Below are 21,178 nucleotides of genomic sequence, written 5' to 3'. Positions count from 1 at the left end.
ACTTAAACTTAAGTTTTGCACAGCAAAGGAAACCATCAACAAAATGATAAGACAACCTTCTAAATAGGAAGAAAATATTTGCAAATGATATGACCAATAAGGGATTAATATCCAAAATACATAAACAGCTCATATAACTCAATATCAAAAAAGCAAACAACCCAATTAAATAATAGGCAGTATGCCTGAATAGACATTATTCCAAAGAAAACATACAGATGTCCAACAGGAACATGAAAAGATGCTAATCATAAGAGAAATGCAAATCAAAACCATAGTGAGATATCACCTAACACCTGTCAAAATAGCTAACATCAAAAAGACCACAAATATCAAATGTTATCAAGGATGTGGAGAAAATGGAACCCTTGCACACTGTTGGTGGGAATGTAAATTGGTACAGCCACTGTGGAAAACAGTATGGAGGTTTCTCGAAAAATTAAAAATAGAACTATTGGGTTGGCCAAAAAGTTCGTTCGGGTTTTTCCATAAGATGTTATGGAAAAATCTGAACAAACCTTTTGGCCAACCCAATACTACATGATCCAGCAATTCCACTCCTGGGTATATATTTGAAGAAAATGAAAATACTGATTTTAAAAGATACATGCAACTCAATGTTAATAGCAGCACTATTTACAATAGCCAAGACATGGAAGCAACCTAAGTGTCCATCAACAGATGACTAGACAAAGAAGAAGTTATATATATATATATATATATATATATTCAGTGGAATACTAGTCAGCCATAAAAAAGAAGGAAATTTTGCTGTTTGCAACAACATTGATGGACCTGGAGGGTATTAATCTTAGTGAAATAAGTCAGACAGAGGAAGACAAATACTGTATGTTATCACTGATATGCAGAATCTGAAAAATAAAACAAACAAATGAATATAGGAAAACAGAAACAGGCTCACAGATATAGAGAATAAACTAGTGGTTACCAGTGGGGAGGGGCAAGACAGGGGTATGGGATTAAAAGGTACAAACTACTATGGATAAAATAAATAAGCTACAAGGATATAATGTACAGCACAGGGAATATAGCCAATATTTTATAATAACTTTAAATGGAGTATAATCTATAAAAATTTTGAATCACTATGTTGTACACCTGAAACTAATATAATGTTGAAAATCAACTATACTTCAATAAAAATAAATAAATAGGCATTAACAAGAGAAAAGGTAGTGTTTAAATGTGGCAAAAATCATTGATAGTTTTCACAAATAACTGTAGTTTGAAAAAACTGAATTTTTTAAAAATGATGGTAGGGAACATAGATAAGTGGGAGAGATACTCATTTTTTTGGCTTTATTCAAAATATAAATTAATTCTTCATCTTGAGCCCTAGCTTTAAGCCAGCTAGCATCTTCAAACTACATTGAATAAACATATCTGCCTATCATGATTCATTTCTCCAAGCCATATAGCCAAACATAGAAATGAACACTTTAGGAACAGCTATTAATTTAAACATGTTAGTTCATAGCAATATGCCTTACAAGGACAAGTGTGACTGATTCTTCCTTGCAAGGATAAGTATCACTGATTCATCCTAAGATGTCCACCAAAATAATGCAAACCATTCCAAAAGATCCTCCCTCCCAGGGGAAGACACGAACAAAAGATGGGCAAAGCCCAGAGAAAACAAGCTCCGAAGGGGCTTTACAAATGGATTCCATTAATTCCATTTGTAAGGGTCCTGGTTCCTTTCTTCCAATTGCACTTCTAAAGTTTTCTCCCCAACTTTCGGATTGCTCAGCATCAAATTTTCTTGATTAATATGATACATATGTTGTTTTTGTTTTCCAGTGTCCCTCTGGAAAAATCACCTCTCCCGCATCCTTCATGGGTTCCTAGTTGGGCTACCATTCACTGTGCCCTGGTTCCCCTAGTAGTTCGGGCACAGACTGGGTGCATTAGTTTCCCATTGCTGCTGCAACAAATTACCACAAATTTAGTGGCCCAAACAATATCAATTATTCTCGTACAGTGCTGGAGGTCAGAAATATTCAAATCAAGGTGTCACAAGACTGCGACCCTTCTGGAGGTTGCAGGGAGAATTCATTTCCTTGCTTGTTCTAGCTTCTAGAGTCTGCCTTGAACTCACTGGCCCATGGCCACATCCTGCATCTTCAAAGCCAGAAGCATAGTCTCTTCCAGACTCTATTTCTCTCTGACCTTGATTTCCATTGTTACATCGCCTTCTCTCTCACTCTGATCCTTCTGCCTTCCTCCTTATAAGGAATCTTGTGACTATATTGGGCCTATCAAAATAACCCAGGATACTCTCCCCATCTCAAAATCCTTAACTTAACCACATCTACATAGTCCCTTTTGCGTTTTATGGCAACATATTCACAGAGCCCAGCGGTTCAGCCTACTACACTGGGCCAGTCCAAGTACCAATAGCCCTGGCCACAAAGCTTTTTCAAGAATGAGCATATAGCCCAAAAAGAGACAATTAAAGAATTGTCTAAGGTTGATATGTGGATGTTGAGAAATTTAATCTCTTTCTACCAGTGTTGTTTATCTAAGACATGGCCATTTTGCCTGACACATGGAAAGAGACTGAAGCAGATTCAAGTCAGTCTGGAAAAATCAGAAGCAAGGAATGAATGGGTGTGTGGGAGAGGATGGGGAGGGCCAGACCCCTAGTGATATCCTTAAAGGTTCCTTATCCAGTAGATTCTGAAATAGCGTTTCCACCCACAAACAGCTCAGTACCATGGTTCATTCCTTCTCTTTTTGATTAATTTGAAATTTTTTTCTTACTAATAAATTGTTTTTCTGTCGACTGATCTCTAATCTCTAGACCAGCTGCCAAGTCAGTATACTACCCTGGCCTAAGTGATTCACACTAACCGTAGGGAAAACATTCTTTTGTACTCAAGCTTTTTGTGGTCAGAGTTTCTGCTTCTTTTCGCCACATGAGAAAAAAGGAAGAGAAAAGCTACATGTGGCATGTTTCCAATGAGAATATAACTGCATTTTTCCTCCTTATGCCAAAGTTCTCTTAAGTTGCAGACTTCTTTACCAATTACCTTTGTGTTTTCAGCCTTTATTTTTTTTCTAGAAGGACTCATTTGTTGAATCATCTGGTAACACTCATTTCTGCAAACTGAGTTGAGATGCTGGCTACAAGGAGCCTAACTGATTTCCTAAAAGAATTGTATTCTTTGTAGAAAACAGAATTCTGAACAAAATTTAAACATGGATTTTGTTAAAGACATCTAAATTGCTTTCATAATAAGATGCAATATATTTTTTTCTCCATTTGGAAATTTCCTTCACCTAATAGCTTACTCTGTGGAGAAATAAACATGTTTGTGTCAGTTATCAGCTACATAGGTTATGAGCCTCTCTCCACCCCGACACTCACTCTCGCACACACGCGTGCATGCGCACACACACACACACACCACACACACAGAGACTTTAAATTGTTAGCATTCTATATTCTCAATCACATTTCTAATTTAGGATTACTTTTTACTTGTGATTTCTCAGTTATTATGTAATCAGCTCAATATGTCTACTTCAAACTTTTAAGCAACTTAAGCCTGCCCAGAAGTCACTGGCACCAGTGATTTGGGCTCTATTGCCAGCATGTTTGCTGTTAGTCAACAACATTTTTATCTGACTTCTGCTAAAATTAACCTCACTTGGAATACAGTCTTTCTGTTTCATCAGTATAATTACTGGCCCTAGAATGCCTTCCCAAAGCTGTTGTTTATAATGATTCATGCAGCAGAAAATATACAACTTGTTTCTTGAGAGCCAAGCAATGACAATTCAATCCTGTGGCAGAGAAAATGCAAAAAGGATCTGTAGAAAAACCCAGTGGTACAGACAGAAAATTAATTTCTCTTTATGAGAATCTTTTTTTTTTTTTATGAAGGAAACATACACACACACCCCTGCACTTTAAAGCATCTCTTATTCTAAAAATCAATAAACAACATCCCTTTGGTAGCTCATCTCAGTCAGATTAGTTATAAACTGGGTAAACCATATGCGAGGGCAAACTGAGGGATCCTTCTTGTATTATTGCAGGAGTGATGAAAAGGCCCTGATGCTTCTCCAACTGCTTTCTCTGTCTTAGTAACTGATTGACACGTCATCATTATTGCTTCATTCCCTTAGTGGCAGGGCTGGATATGGTTAAATGCAACACCCGGGGAGGATAAGCACTCAAACTTCATCTTGTTCTGTGTGGAGGATGGGCAGGTGCGTCCCAGCATCAAGTTCAACTGGCAGCAGCAGTTCTCAACCCTGCCTGCACACTGAAATCACCTACAAAGCTTTTACAAGACACAACCGAAAGAGCTCTACCTTAGACCAACTGAGCTAGAATCTCAAGGGATGGGGCCTGGACACCAGTACTTTTCAAAGTTAAAGTGCCCTGTGTAGCTTCTAAAGTGGGGCTATGATTATGAGGCTAGCAGGCTTCGGTATGAGGAAGAGACGGAGAAGGTAGAGGGCCAGGCATAGACTGTGAAGTGGGCACCCTGAAAAACTCCACCCAGGAGGAAAAGAATGAAAGAGGGCTGGACATAGATGAGGGAAATTTTTTCCTAACTCGAAACATCCCCGCTGCCCCCAACCCTGCATGCACACACTCTAGGTCTATCTGACTCCCCTCTTGTTGGCAGGGAGGGGAGATGTACCCCAGGCCTTGCCAGTTGGAGCCTGCGTCCCTCTAAAATAGTGATTGGTTTGGGGTGGACCAAACTGGGCCAATCAGAACCAATATTCGTCAGATAAGCTCTCTTTACACTGCGATTGCTAAACTGATCAAATGAAAACCCAAACCTGCTGGTAGTCATCTGACCATATGAGGGCAGAAGCTGTCAACACAGAGGAAGCAGAACCAGGATTGAGTGAGTCTGTCCTAATGGCATCCTACGACCGCTGGATCTTGCCTCACATATTACCTAGAGTTTACAGTTGTGGGAGCGAATAATTGTTTTTGCTTGAGTCATTTTGAGTTGAATTTTCTATAAGTTACAACAAAAAGAATAGATACATGTATATGCATAACTGAATCACTTTGCTGTACACCTGAAACTAATACAACATCGTTAATCAACTATACCACAATATAAAATAAAAATTAAAATATAAAAAAAGATTTCTTATAAAAAAAATGACAACAAAGAGAATTCTGAGTAATAGACAAGTGGTGAGGCCCATATGAGTTAAGGAAATCCTCTGGGTCTCAGGGTCAGATCTGATTCTGCCCCTACACTTGGGGTAGACTTGTTGAATCAATAGGGGTAAAGGTTACTATAAGCTATGGAAAAGAAATTGAGATTCTCATAGTGTTTCAAAGTAAATGTGTTAGACTATTTTAGTTGTAAACAAATATCTCAAAGAAGAAGTATGCCTTTAATTATGTTCCTAATTTTAAGACAATCTACAATCCTTTTTTTCTAATTGGGTTAATTTGCGCTAGATCAACAATACCGTCCGTTATCTAACACTTAACCTCCCATGGTAAATGAACCTCCCAAGAAAAACAGCTTTCAACTTTAGAAAAGAACACAGTTTTCTGCAACAAACATTCTAATAAATTGGATTTCTGTGTGTATCATAGTCTATTCTGGAACTTATAACAATCCTTGAAACTACTCAAGTCGGCATCTCAATATACTAGGAAAACTGAAGGTCCTTCATAATAAACAGATAGAAATATTCATTTTTATGATGACAAGATATAGAATAAGTTTATATTTAACTTAAATTTTATAGTAACTGTTCTGAAAATATTGGTCACTTTCACTTTATTCAAGATGTAAAGGCTGATTTGAGTCTTGTCTTTTCAAATCTGATGTGTCAACAGACTCTCATTCTTCCCTGGTTCTTTATAAACAATTTCTAGTGGGAACTGGAAATCCTTCAAGTTCAGTTATACTTTCTAACCAACATTGATTTAAATAAAATAGGGCTTATAATCTTCCAATCTTACAAGTCTGTACTTAAAATGCCTTAATCTTGTGTTTTCTCTATGAGGCAAGCAGGATGTGGGATAGGTTTTAGGGACGACTCCACAGAGTGGAACGGTGACCTTAGGACCAAACCATATGAGTCAAGAGTCCCAGGCACAGGGCTAAACTATGACATGCCAGTGTCCCAGGTCAGGCTAATCATCTGCCTTCCCCCCCACTTCTAATTGTTCAACATTTGATTGAGACCCAGAGGATTTCCTTGACTCATATGGGCCTCACCACTTGTCTATTATTCAGAATTCTCTTTGTCGTAATTTTTTTATAAGAAAATTTTTTATATTTTAATTTTTATCTTATATTGGGGTATAGTTGATTAACAGTGTTGTGTTAGTTTCAGGTGTACAGCAAAGTGATTCAGTTATACACATACATGTATCTATTCTATTTGTTGTAATTTATAGAAAATTCAATTCAAAATGACTGTGTGAACTGCCAGCAAGCAGTTTTTGTTTTTTGTTGCTTGGTTCACTGTTGAGGTTGTTTTAATTTCCACTTGAGGGCAGTGCTTTCTTCAGCAGGAGTGGGACCAATTCATGCTTCAGTCATTATGCAAGAGGTCACACGTGGACACTTGAAGTAACTGGTGCCATAATTCTGACTTATGCTAACTATATCTTAACATACCTTAAAAACTCATGACTTGATTGACCTGCTTTCATATCCTGCCTTTGGCCTGTCATCCCTGGTTTGGAGCAGGCCATTGCTTGCATTGGATCCTAGTACCGGAGTGGCTATTGTCCCTGTGGTATTCCACTTCCTGAGGGAGGATGTTCTGCCACTAACCCAATGGGAGCCCACAGAGCTCTGCCTCCAGGCCGTCTTTATTCCCTCCCATCCTGACCAGTGCTTTTATCCCACCCCACAGACTCAATCAGACCACAGCCAGCAGTCAGCCCATCTCTCATCCTGAACATTTCCTAGGTAGCGGTCGTACTGTGTCACATATCAAGTTCTCCACGTGATCCCGTGGAAGCCCTGAAGCCCCTTTCTCTTTGTTTGTTTGTCTGTTTGTTTGTTTGTGTTGGCTGTGCCACACAGCTTGTGGGATCTCAGTTCCCCGACCAGAGACTGAACCCGGGCCATGACAATGAAAGCCCAGAATCCTCACCACTAGGCCACCAGGGATCTCCCCACTTTCTGCAAGAGAAGTGCCCTCACACACACGTATAAACCTTGTCCCCTTGAAGCTTTGATCTCCAAGGAAATCCTTCTCACAAATTCTCTTGATCCCCAACAACTGGACCCTTTTTTATCCTTGAGGTGGCTGAGATGTGTTAAAATCATGTAACTGATTTTGGGATATTAACTTGGAAATTCCTATAGGATGCTCTGTCTCACAGCTCACATTGTTATCTGCAATCTATCACCAGAGAATTCAGCCAAAACTTCCATTTTAATTTCCTGTCCCAGCAAGGACATATAGCTAGCCTGTAGCAACACCAAAACCCCATAAAGTCATCCAGACAAAAAATTAGAAGATTCTTTACCAAGCACATTTAGAACAACCCTTCATCATGTCTTACCAGGAGAACAGTCAGGTCATGATCACCTTGTGCTCGTGCTCTATTTCGCATCTCTGAGGTTACATGTCTTTTTGGGGAAAACTTGCCAAACAGCATTACCTTGACTCACTCTAAAGACAGAACAACCTTGGCTGCCTGAAATAACTCCCTCCTTGATCTACCTGTAATAGTGTCAGATTCCTTCCCCCAAAGAATTCTCCAGGTACTGCAGGTTGAAAAGTCACAAAAGGTCAGTTCTGCAGAATTATTTATACACAAAAACAACTCGCCTTTCTGCTCTTGGCTTTGGTAACTTGAGTCTATGCATCTTGACATTTGTGTCTTTTAAGAAACAGAACAGATGAATCTATGGTTTGACATTATATGAGGCATGGGATCTTCTAAATATTTATGGAAGCAATTATTTTGGAATAGCAATTATAAAAATCACGCTTTTTTTTTTTAAGAATCAATACTGACCAGGATAAAGGACAGTGTTTTAAAAGCCACTTGAATCCCACTGTATAAATTATCCATAATTACCAGTAGGTAAACATCATTTCAAACACTTTTCTATACATACAAACAAGTATAAATATAGCTGGTTTAAATACTGAATAGCTAGATAGAAAAATAGAGAGAAATATCAACTTCTTTCTTTTAAAAGCAAGAATAAAATCTAATGTAGCATCAAATACCTCCAAGCTTCTTTCTAAGCACCAAGTACTTTAGCCTCCATTTTATTTATTTGTGGAAATATCAGGGCTCTGATTTGTCTTTAAGGAAAAAAAACAAGCAGTGACCTCCTTCAGAGAGTGCAGGGGAGAAATCAGATGAGAAATCCAAGGTGGATTTCTGAAATTTCCAGAAGAGCCCTGGCAGATCCTGGAGCAGACAGAGACCAGGAGAGGCTGAGAGCCGAGAGTGGTTGGAAACTAGGGGAAGTTTGTTGGTTTGTTAGTTTGAACATGGAGAAAGTACAAAGAGATTTGATCTTTCACACTCCGTTTACCTACTTTTGAGTTGTGGTCTTGTTTTATTGATCATTTTACTCATATTAAAGATAAAATTTTGCCTGTGAATATTCATGGCCCTATTTTCAACAGAAAACATTTGTCCAATGCCCTACTAGGTTCTGGAGATACAGGGATGAATCCAAGACCAGCTGTGTACTCAAGATACTTCCAGTTCCATGGAAGAAGCAGCACATCATTGAACAATGACAGTAAGCTGTGACAAGTCACTCACAGAGGGCTAGTAGGACGACAACAACAGCAGACAAGTAGCTTAGTCTGAGGCACTATAGGTAGATGGGGTGGTGTGTGTGCAAAAGATATGGGAAGTGACAGTACATGATGTATTCCTGGAATGGGAACTAGTCCCACAGGCAGAAGAGGCTGCCTTGTCAGCGTCCTTGCCTGGGTTCGCCGACTCTGATGTTCACGCCCATAGTTGCTACTGATTCTGTAAGCTGAGTAACAAGACAGGGGAAATGTCTGTGAGGGCTCATCCAGGTACCAATCAAGTAACTGTGACATCCTGAGCCCATCTTGGTATTTAGGTTAAACATGCTCCACAGAGAAAACCATTTCACTTTCTTGTCGAATTCATCAAAGAAACTGTGTGCCTTCTAGGTGCAGGAGACTCTAGTCAACCTAAACAACACACCCTCTCTTCCTCAGACCACCCTCAGACCCAAGCCTCTCATTAATCTCTTCATTTGCTCCTACTTAGAGCATCCAGAGGAATAATGTTTTCATTGCTTTTGTAGGAAATTTTAAAATAAAATTGTCTTGAAGATATCCTTGCATAATCTTCAGAACACTTCTCTAAGAATTTTGGAAAGGGGAAAAAACAGAAATCCAAGATACTTACAGACATGAGAAATGCCTTCCCCCAACCAGGTTATTTTCTTCAGGCGGGTTCTTCCAGATCACCAGCATCACCCAGAACTTGTTCCAAACGTTAATTTCTCCAGCCCCACCCTGACCCGCTGAATCAGGAATCCTGGGCTGGGGCCCAGCTGTCTCTGTTCTAACAAGGTTCCAGGTGATTCTGATGCCGGCTCAAGTTTGAGAACCATTGTCCTAGAGACATAAGTAAGGCCTGGAAAAGCCCACAAACCCACAAATATTCTCATACAGGACTGCCAGTTATGTCACAAAAATGTTTATCATTTAAATGTACTTCTTGGGATCGATGCACAAGCCCGTTAAAGTGACCATACCTTACTTGCGGGGGTCAGGGCCATAGACTCACCAGAGAGGTGCCTCAAGGGTCATCTGTCTCATCCAAACCTCTTCTTTTTTCTTTTTAAATAGAGAGCAATCTCCAGGTGTTTTTTATTGTTTGACTAACAACAAAACCAGGCAGAGAAGTCCCCAAGGAAATGACGGTTGTGTTTCATTGCCGTTTGGCGTTTGGTCCTTCATCTTCTAAGGACTTACTGTATTTCCTTTTAAAGATTTTAGACATTTATTTGGATCACAAATGCAAGCCAAGTATGAATAAATAAATGTATTATCTTTTAAGAACCCCCCTCCCACCATCTTCCTTTAAATAGAAAAAGGTGCCAAATGTCTCTTCATAGCCTATCTGGCCATAGTTGTCCCACCTATGGCTTTAAAAACAGGCTGTAACTTGATTTTCTGAAATCCTTCCTTGAACTACAGCTCATTCCATTAAAGAAATCCTGGGAAAGAAGTCCCATTGGTTTTGTCCATAGTCTCTGAAAGGTGAGTATGGTAAGTGGGTTGAAGGCAACTGGGAGAGGTCTTCAGCAAACGGAGGACGGTTGGGGAATTGTGCAGGGGCAAATCTTGCCAACAAGATACCAGCTCCTTCAGTTAGAGCTCGAAAAACGCCAGCCATCACGGCTGACCCAACCATAACCACTGGCCTCTTTCTTTCTGTCAGAACGGCTCCTTTTCAGGCACCACTTGTGATGGAATTCCAGGGATCTTCTTTCCCTCTGACTTGAACCATACTGCGGTCAGTCCTGGAAGACAGACCTCCCCAGACTGCAAAGCTACCTCCCAACTGCGGAGCCCTGGTTTTAAGATCTGTCAAACTCCCGCCTAGTTTGTGGTTTCCTCCCACCGGAAAACTGCGAAAACCTTCGAGGGCTTGAAAGATACCACCACCTACGGTGCGCACGGCAAAGGCCCCACCACAGTCATCCACAAGGCGCCAGGGGCGGGGATCGCACGCCTACTCCCCTCTCTTGACTCCGCCGCGCCGCGATGCCCGGACCGAGAGGCCAGGGCACTTGTCCAAGGATGGTCACAGAGCCGATCAGCAGAGGATAAGTCTAGTCTCCAGACCTCTTGACACAAAATTCAAGGTCTGTGCCACATATATTAACATAATTGCATGAATAAGTCCAGTTCCTGTAGCAAAAACCAGGGATTCAAAGACTGGAATGGATCATAGTGAAAATAGTTCTATTATTTCTAAACAAGTTCTTTTCTTAATGGAAAATACACAACTATTGTGAGGAATTTGGAATGAATAAAATGGGTAAAGAAGACAAAAATCAACTGTAATTATACCATGAGATAAGTGCTATTAACATTTTAGTGCTGCATGTATGTGTAAATATGTGTGTATAGAGAGTACTTACATAGAATATGTATACATGTATAGAGAAAGAATGCATAGATAGAATTTATATATATGGATTATATAATACATAGAATTTATATCTTGGTTTTTTTTCACTTAACATTTCTCTGGTGAACAAAATCATCATTTTAGTGATTGATTTGTATTTCATCAGAATCCATTTCTTAACTTTTTTTACTGTTTCACATATAAGTTGTTTCCAGTGTTTTGCTCTTGTAAATAGGAAGGAGGAAAAGATTTGAAGTTTCAGTAAGATACAGGAAAGATGCATTGCGTAAGCAGGCCAGCATGGAGTACCAAAGAAGGGACTCTTGGCAGCTGGAGACCTGGAACACTGGACGCTTATGGAGATACTGAGATGGGGAGGAGGAATATTCTTGGGCATGTGGAAATCCCCAAGGAAAACTGACTGCTCACAAATCTTCCTGGGCATGGTCCTGTGTATGGATGTGGCAACTCCAGAAAGAGTACATAGCTTTCATCCAAGGCCAAGACATCTACTCACCTCCCTGTGTCACATAACTCATAGAGAGAAACTACTTTTCTAGAAGACTTCAGTCAAGTGATAAACCTCTTTAGTGCTTCATTTATTTTGGAAAGGACAATTCAATCAAGACAAATCTTCAGAGACTTCTTGAAAGATAATACACCCTTTTTCTTTTTTTTAATTGAAGTATAGTTGATTTACAATATTGTTTTAGTTTCAGGTATACAGCAAAGTGATTCAGTTATATTTTTTTTAGATTATTTTCCATTATAGGTTATTACAAGATACTGAATATAGTTCCCTGTGCTCTACAGTAAATCCTTGTTGCTTATCTATTTTATATATAATAGGGTGTATCTGGTAATCCCATACTCCTAATTTATCCCTCCCCCCACCCCCTTTTTCTAAATATTCTTAATGAATGCCTGTTGTTTCCTCACATCTAAATAAAGCCTCCCTTTTTTTTTGACTCAGTGCAAAACAATGTTCTCCGATAAAGATAGATGACCTATTTATACCATATTAAAACGAAAGTATATTGCTTCTAACCTAAAAGGCTATGTTTAGGCTGCTCAGCTAAAATGTCCTCTAGTTATAAAATATTTATAAAGTAATTTTCCTATGTTTTGCACTTTCAACAGGTTTGCAATTGAAAGGGTAGTGTTTGGGTAGGAACTACATTTGTATTTTTTCTAGTTCAGCCATTTTCAAGTAAACAGCAGTCTTTTCCCAATGAGCCCTTGTTAATTTTTACGTTTAATTCCATCCAAATTTTAGCAAGAATTTCAACACCTGTTTTGAATGATTTTAATTGAAATATCATTCTGATCTTCAAATGGCCACTTTAATTTTCGTATTTGCCTTTTTAACTCTTTTCTTGTTTACAGCATTTCTAAAAGACTGGTCTCATTTTAAATTTTGGATTTTAGATGTCGTTTCAAAGAGAAGATTCACAAAGATACAATCATGCAGAGCTCCAATTAATTAAGACAACACTTCTTTTCGGAAAGGCCACATATTCCAACTGAAGATGCCATTGACCTTGAAAAGAATGTCACTGGGATAATTCTCAGGAACAAACTTTCTGAAGCAGTTTTTCTGAAGTATGTTCTGTGGTTCACTATTTCCCTAGGATGATGATAATTTTTTCTCAATTGAAAATAAGATTACCTGGTTCTATAACATTGGGAAATACTATACCTAAGCAAAGTTAAGCAGTTCGACCTGCTAAAGTACATGCTGAAGAGGGAGCAAAGGGAAACAGTTTCCCAAAGTTACTTGACCATGAACTCTCCTTTCAAGTAAAAATGATGAAATGTCTCAGTGAAGAATTTGAAGCCACTGAGGTAGCTTCAAAGGTAAATCATCTCTTTCTCTATGTCCTGCCCCACTGTTACCTGCACAGCTACTTTTTTTTATTATTATTAATTTTTATTGGAGTATAGTTGCTTTACAATGTTGTGTTAGTTTCTGCTGTACAGCAAAGTGAATCAGCTATACGTATACATATATCCCCTCTTTTTTGGATTTCCTTCCCATTTAGGTCACCACAGACCTGCACAGCTTCTTGCTGACAATTCTCCAGATTCTTTTACGTCTTCAGCTCTGTGTCCTTCATGGATTAACATCAACGGGTACTCAGCCCACATGTTGGAAAGCCTTTTCAATAGAACGTAATATAATTGTTTTGTTTTCTAATTCCTGCAAAAGGACAGGTAGCTAACACGTTCCATGGCACTATTTTAACCTCCTTATACATTTCCTCCAGGGGTTTTTGCTATGTGTACACATATTTTGAATTGAAATCAGTGGAATTTTTTTTCTACGTAATTTAATTGCCTCTCCCATGGTTATTTTCATATAGTGAGGGCTTCTTCCAATAGGAACTATGGTAAAGTTAAATGAACAGCCAGCTTCTTGCCATGGTAGAGGTGGAGGGTAAAAGAAACCTACTCCATAGCCAGACCTCTACTACCACCCCCTGTACCTCATATTTCTAATCTCTTTATTTCTGCCCCCTGAACCAGGTTTGTTGGCCTCCTGATACCTGAGCGTTATCTAGAACCTCAGTAGTAACAGCTTTGTGCTTCTTTCTCTGAATCAAGGGATCCTGGAATCCAAATTAAAATGAGAGAAAAGTAAATTTCCTACGTGAACCATGCTTTTCAGATTTGCTTCCATCGCTCCTCCTTTGACCTGCCCTGGATAGTAATACTGTGTCCAAGAGGGCACCACTGCCTGCAAGGTCCTACCCACCAGCCTGCATCGAATTTCCCAGGACCCCAGGGTGACCAACCAGCGCGGGACTTTCAGTGCAAAAGGCAGCAAAGTTCTGGACAGACTGACATTGGTCACACCGTTCTCAAAGAAACCACCTGGACAGCAGTCTTTCCTAGTAGGAGGAGCACAGGCTCAGGGTTGCAGAACCGCCTTTCATGAGATTCTCACTTGAACGCTCTCGCCTTTGGGCAGCTAGCAACCAGCTGCAGCCAGGCCAGGATGATGACCCAGTGCAGAATCTCGCTCCTCTCTCCCTCTCTCCTCCCCTTCAACACCTCCAGCTCCCCCCCCACCCCAAGCCTCCTCTTTCTATCCCTATGTCCTTCAAGTCTTGGTCACAGAATGCCCCACTTTAGTTTATTATTTCCTTTATCATGCCTTATTGGCAGCTCATTCTAATTAGGAGAGTCACCTAGATACTTTATCTCCCTTGAGTCTGAACAGAACCGGCAGAGTCAGATGCCCCCTGGGGACGGCTGGCACATCCATCTCCTGGCAGGAACGCCAGTGCTTTTTCTACCTGGTTGTTAGTTGTGACCAGTTGGGTTAATAAACCTTCCTGGTCTGGTACAGTCCTTCTAGAATTGTCTGGCTGACTCACAGCTTGCTGAATCCACCCTTCCCCGTTTACACAGAGAAATACATATCCATGTTCTTTCAAAGAGTGCATATGGAATAGAGAAAACTGAATGCGCACATATGTCAACTTCTCCCTCTCCATTTCTTTGTCCCTTACAGCAAGTCTCCCGGACTAGAAACAGTAACAGAGACGCGCTGCAAGAGCACGATTCCAATAGGACAAGTCACGGTTCTTCAGTCAACGAAGAAAAAGAGTCTTAAAGGTTAAAGAAAGTTGCTGCAGGGAAAACGGAACTGGGTTCATGTTCCCAGGACTGCTCCTCCTGTTTGGAGGTGAAAATATTGAAGGGACAAGAAAGATGGGTTTACATGAAAAGAAGTGGTATTCTGAAACTTTTTCATGAGGACTGGAATCTGTACCTTCACCCATCTATATTAATATTTCAAGCTTTGTTCAAATGGTCTATAATTAAATTGCTCTACTTGACATGATAAGATTTGATCTATGTTCTCACCTTAAGAACTCTTTTGTTACTTGGAACATTTTCATTCCTGAAGCTTTAAAAACCTGAATTATTACAAAAGGTACAGGAAAAAAATGATTAAGTTCACACTTTGGGGAAATTGTTCCACATCTCTTAAACACCACAGGTCCGTGAGCAACTATGAATAATATGAAATAAATTTGCTTTTGTAGAGAGAGAGAGTTAATTTAAGTTTATCCCAGACTAGATTTATCATCCTTTATCTGTATATAAAAAAACTGAAAATATAAACATAAACTTGGAGTTGAGACCTAAACACGTTGCCAAGATCTTGTAAATTTTTTATTCTTTTTAGTGTTCAACTAACCTTCCATAAAAGATATTTAAAACATTAAAAACTATTCCACATCAAGTGATTTAATATCCATTTCACATACTGCTAAGTCAGTGGGCTGTTTAACATCTTTGATTTGCTTGTTCAAAGGTTTTTAAAATTAAAATATCATTTACTTATTTGTACATCTAAACTCTAAAGAGTATGATTTACATATATGGTAATAATACTCTTTTATATTACTTATATCAATTAGGTTGTTTCTACTGCAAGTAATATACAATCCTCTTCCAACTGATTTATTCAAAAAGGAATTGTATTATTTCATAAAACTTGAAAGTCTAATAGGGAAGTTTGCAAAAGATGTTTGACTTAGTGTTCAAGGAAGTCACCCAGGATCTCATATTGTTTTCATCGTCTGCTCTGCCTTTCATGGTTTTGCTTCATCCTAAGACTGGAACCATTACCCCCGACAGGGGTTTGGTTTTTGTCTCAAACTGGGTTGTGTGAAATCCTCAGGGCTTACTTCCTGATACTCCCTTGTGTCCAGCTCCTACATCTGTGCTCGGATCTCTGTTCCACAAGTGTAAACCAGTCACAAAATTCTGCCTGTTCACTGGTTTCTAAAAACAAACAAACAAAAATACTATTCTTACTCCAATAAAGATGTTAAAAAAAATAATAAAAAGAAAAAATATATATACTATTCTTCCTAAGCGTTTAATGCATCTAGAAACAGCTGAAGATTTGCAGTCTAAGGAGGGGTCGCCTCAAGCCCTAAATGGTCCACACTCTTTAAGTGATGCTGTCTCCTCACTCTCCCACACACATCCCAGCAGTTCTCTTCCCTCCAGGAGCAAATGTCCTCATTGGCTTCCTGCAGAGCAACTTTCCCCCTCCTCCCTGAAGCCAGGGCACTAGTGGACACGCTCCCCAGTGGATAATGGAGGCATTTTCCTTTAATAAGTGGTTGGCTCCATCTTGAGATATACTCACCACACCCAGTCTGGCAGGGGAAGGACCTCTGCAGGAACTGAGGCCTAGAGAGGGGCAACGCCATCCCCACACCTTCCACCAGGTGTGGCAGCATGCCCGGCCCATTCACTGCGACATACTGCCCAGGGAGATGGTAAAAAGTAAATTCCAATTGGATGTTTGGATGACTTTCTACAGTCTTCATCACTTGGTCAGTGACAGGATTATACATTTTCAGTGTTATCAGGTAAATAGCTTGTTCTCTCTCAATTTGGATAAATTGAAAAATTGCATTATTGGATAGTTTTATTACTTAAACATACAGTTTATTTATTAATAAAACATACTAGACAAACAAAGAATTACCCAGTGAAATTCCCAAAGATTTTGTTGAAGAAAATTTAAAATAAATAAGTAAATACATACTAGGCCTGCACAGATAAATCCATTCCTCTGACTTCCTTCAAAGTAGTTGAAGCCTTTACTCATAAGTATCTTCAATATCCTTCTTCAATTTTATTTCTACCATTAACATTATTATGGAGACTTGAGCTTTTTAAAAAACGTTTACAAAAAAAGGCCAAATGTTGGGGAATAAGGAAAGGAAATTATCTACGTTGGCCATTTCATAGTCTAAATTTCACTGTTTCTAACCAAGAGCAATTTAGAGTTAGATGCATTATGAAGCTGTTTCTTTAAAAAATAATTTAGTCACCACCATAATTAAACAATAGAATAAAGCCACAATAAAGTTTAGCCCCAAATTGCCTTTAGAGAGACTATAACAAGCAGTTGGAGAGTTGCCTGGTTCAGAAATAATGATGTTTGTTTTATTAACTGGTACCTATCGTTCTGCCTGACCTCTGCTTGATACAGTAATGAGAAAGGGAGCAGAGAGAGATAAATATGGACAGAGAATTGGACTCTGTCTCCATGACATTAAGTCAAGATGCCTCCTTCTACATCTTTCACCACCACCTGGGAGATGCTCATGAAAGAACTAAGCCTATCTCAGCTTCTGCAAACAGCTCTGGTGACATTTCCTTGAGTGACACCTGTCACCTGCAGAGCCACTTTTGCCTCTCCATCACTTCCCAGTCCATAAATGGCCCCATAGAATAAATCATCTGAAATCCACATATCATCACAGGTGGGAGAGGGGTGAGGACGGTAGTGGTAAGCAACAATGTCTTCGTGGCAAATTCTAAAAACTCAGAGTTTAGATAAACAGAAGTGCTTTTGTCTTATAAACATTATTTGTGTACAGTTTACCTACTATAAAGTGCATCCATTTTAGAATATAGTCAATAATATTGTAACAACTTTGTATGGTGGCAGATGGGAACTGGACTTACTCTGGTGACTATTTCATAATGTATAAAAATATTGAATCACTACATTGCGTACTTGAAACTAATATAATAATGTATGTCAAGTATAACTTAATAAAAAATGCACCCATTTTAAGCATATAATTCAGTACAGTTGGATGGATGCTATACACCTAGGTAATCAACACAGTCAAGACATAGAAGATTTCTACCATTCCAGAAAGTTCCCTGGTGCTCTTCCCTGTAAATGGCCACTGGAAGTATTTTTTTATTTCTTAAGTCATAGAACATTTATTTGAACATTTTAAAGTTGAGGTAGCATAAAAAAGAATCTGTTCACTTGCCAAAAACAACATTCAAATCTTCGATTCTTAACATAAAATCAGATAACACTTCTCTAAGTATAGTTTTAGCACAGACTAGCTACTAATGAGAGTCACAGAGCTCTCAAACCTGGCTAACATTTGAAGTTTAACATTCCCCAAAAAATCTGAGTAAGAAAGAGATGTTTTAATCTACTTGACATATTCTGAAGATACAAAGATCTCCTACAAAGGCTACATGGTAGGTAGTTAACATGGGTGAGAGGGTTGAGGGAAGGAGGAAGTAAAAATAGAAAAAAAGACTTCACTTGAAAAATATGTCAGGTTTATGCATTTATGTTGTAAAAGTGTATAGGTATATATATGGATATTGAATTTAAAATATAAGAAATAACCAGAGACACCTCAATTCTTAGAAAAATGTTAAATGTCTCCTAGTGAATCCTCTTAAGGACATTTCTTATTTTATGTCAGATCAAATAATGCTCTCTTCCATCTTAAAAAATAAACACAAACTAAAGTCTAAAACAATTATTGACTGATGGAAATCGAGTCTGAGATCTGGAGTGAAAAGTGCTTTCTCAGCCTGAAGCTGAATATTCTGCTCTCAAAGTGCTTCCCTGCCTGCTTCCGTCAGGATCAATAGCAGATCAGACAGGAACCTTCCCTGCTGCTGCTGCTTTCTAAGAGATGCGGGAATTGAGCAAGTCAGGAACAAAACCAGAATTCCTCATCTTACACCCCATCCCCATCTCTGTCGGGTGGAATCTGTGAAAGCATCTGGAATTAGCAGGCATTTTCAGCCTGCTCACTTCAAAGCAGCCTGCAGCCAGGAAACTTGTGATTTCTAGTATGACTTCTTAACAAAACGTTAAAACTGGTGTACGCCATTAGAAAATGAAAATATGGCTGAAATTTTGTCCCCATACTGACACTGGTAAGGAAATCTGGGGAAAAAAACATAATTGCACAACAAATGAAGAGTTGTCTTAGTCATTTTTAAAATATAGAAGCAATTCATATTAATAAAAATACAGTAAACTAGAAAGAAGGAAAACAAATTATTCATAATCCTACCTCCCCAAACCCATTAAAGCTTTGATAAAATTCCTTTTGGAATTTTTCTTAACGTTGTTGAAATCAAACTGTATATAACATTTTGTATCTCAGTTTTCCACTTAACATTGTAATATATACATTTTACATATCATAAGTAATCATTAATAAACTCTATTTTTTAATGGTTGTCATAATTAAGTCCTACAGAATATTACTCTTAGTATTTCCCTAGTCTTGGACAATTAAGACAAACACCAATTTTTACTTATTTTAACACTATGGTGAATGTGTTTGTATGTCTTTTTCTGTATTTTGGGATAGTTCTCTGGAATATATTTTAAGATGTACAAATTCTACATTTGGGTATAGAAATTTTATGTCTCTTGTTACATATTTTCAATTTGCCTTGCAAAAATATAATTTTTTTCAGGGCAGTTTGGCAATGTGTATCAAGATTCTCACAAATATTCCTACCCTTTGATCCATCATTTCCTTAGAGAACGATCAGAGGTATATGAAATGATTCTGTGTAAAATATTATCACAGTATTATTACTATTACCAAAACAAGTTGGCCACAATCTAAAGATCCAAAAATAAAAAAGCAGTTAAATAGAATTATGATTAGCCAATTATTGAAATCCTATTTTCAAAAATAACAGGTAAAATGTCAAAATATAGCATATCATTAAGACTAAATGGAAAAGTCGTGATATAAAATTATATGTATAACATGATGTTTAGTACACAGACGCACACACACATGTATATATATATACACATATACATATATATGTATATGTTCATAGAAGAAAGGCTAAAAACACATCAAAGTGTGTAATGATTATTTCAATAATAATTTCAGAAGGGATGACTATACAAGAATTCTGCTGGGCTGCCCAGCACCTCTGCTTTCCTCTATAATTACACTCACCATACTTCATCTTAAATGCCTGTGTACTTATTGTACACTGCCTTTTAGAATAACATCAGAGAAGACTTTTTTCTGTTTCACTCACTGCTGTATGTCTAGGAAAGAACTTAGAAATTACCCAATAAATGTTTGAATGCTTATGTGACTGACTGAGAGGATAAATGAGTGATTGATGATTGAATGAATTCAACAGAAAGAGGCAGAAGAGATGCCATAAAGAAGAAGGGAGCAGAAAAGGATGAAGATATATAGAGACGTCAGAGATAAGCAGCTTGGCAATGTGGAGAGAGCATAGGCTTTAGTCAACCACACTGCAATATGACTTTGAGAAAGTTCCTCAACTTGTACCTGTAAAATGGGATACTATACTCATTTAGTTGTTGTGAGAATTAACTGAACTATAAATATATAAATACACCTACCCTGTGCCCTGCACATAGTAGGCACTCAGTAAATGTTTTCCCATCCTCTTAGGTTACAGTTTGGTCTAGTTATGTCTATTACTATTAAAAGCCGATTACAAATTTCTAGGGAAAAGAATGTGCTGGACAAAATTATTTTCACTTTCATTTTAAAAGCTAGCCAAGCTAGAAGAAGGGCAAAGGGAAGATGCCCAAACACTTACAAGGTTATGCATCCTGGCCATAAGAGGATGTGGGTCTGTAGTACATACTGAAGGAATGAGCCCCAGAGGTAAGTTTTGTACAGAACAGAATCTCGTCTATTTTAATGATGGGACATAAAGGTATTCCCAGAGCAAGGAAAAACTTCCGCTTATGGATTTCATTACCCTTTCTACTGATGAGACAAACAGATACAATATTAAATTCTGTCCTAGGGCCATTTGGCTAAACATGTGGATGTCGAGGGCCAAAAATACATTCATTGATTTGGGGATTAGAATCTATTTACATGCTTTTCAAAAAGATATTTCCGTTCACCTTGAAGCGCTGGTGCTTGTGTGAGGCTGGATGGCTGGGGACACTGGTCTTATTACACAGCAAAAACAGGCTCTTGGAGATCATCAGAGCAGCAAGCGGGATGGCTGCCCACCAGCACCTGTGCCTGGAGAGCTGACACCCTCAGGGATGTGGAACTGAGGTCTCCTCGAGCAGGCTGCTGAAGGCACAAGGCTCACTCACCTTGCAGAGCAAGAAACTTCCTTGCAGCGGAAGAGATTTTTGCAGAGAAATGAGGGAAATAAGTCATGGGGCTAGAGCAGCTAGAACAAATATTCCCGTTCCCA

General features: G+C 38.6%; 1 protein-coding gene and 1 pseudogene across 2 annotated transcripts in view; one reads left to right on the top strand and one right to left on the bottom strand.

Moving 5' to 3' along the window:
* Positions 1-730: 730 nt before the first annotated feature.
* On the bottom strand, positions 731-10,659 carry LOC309659004 (mitochondrial import inner membrane translocase subunit Tim17-A pseudogene; annotated as a pseudogene). Its single transcript has one exon. The product of its transcript is annotated as a mitochondrial import inner membrane translocase subunit Tim17-A pseudogene (transcript).
* Positions 10,660-10,788: 129 nt separating this feature from the next.
* Positions 10,789-21,178, top strand: part of FAM81B (family with sequence similarity 81 member B) — a 66,530-nt gene continuing 56,140 nt past the window's right edge. Inside the window, exons 1-2 of the mRNA XM_082458191.1 lie at positions 10,789-10,865; positions 12,563-20,625. Of these exons, the coding sequence (XP_082314317.1) occupies positions 20,613-20,625 (13 nt within the window). The 5' untranslated portion in view covers positions 10,789-10,865; positions 12,563-20,612. The remainder of the gene's footprint in view (positions 10,866-12,562; positions 20,626-21,178) is intronic.

This window comes from Balaenoptera physalus, assembly GCF_965194825.1.
Source record: "Balaenoptera physalus genome assembly, chromosome: 3".
Taxonomy (NCBI): domain Eukaryota; kingdom Metazoa; phylum Chordata; class Mammalia; order Artiodactyla; family Balaenopteridae; genus Balaenoptera; species Balaenoptera physalus.
This window is presented reverse-complemented; position numbering and strand designations above follow the sequence as displayed.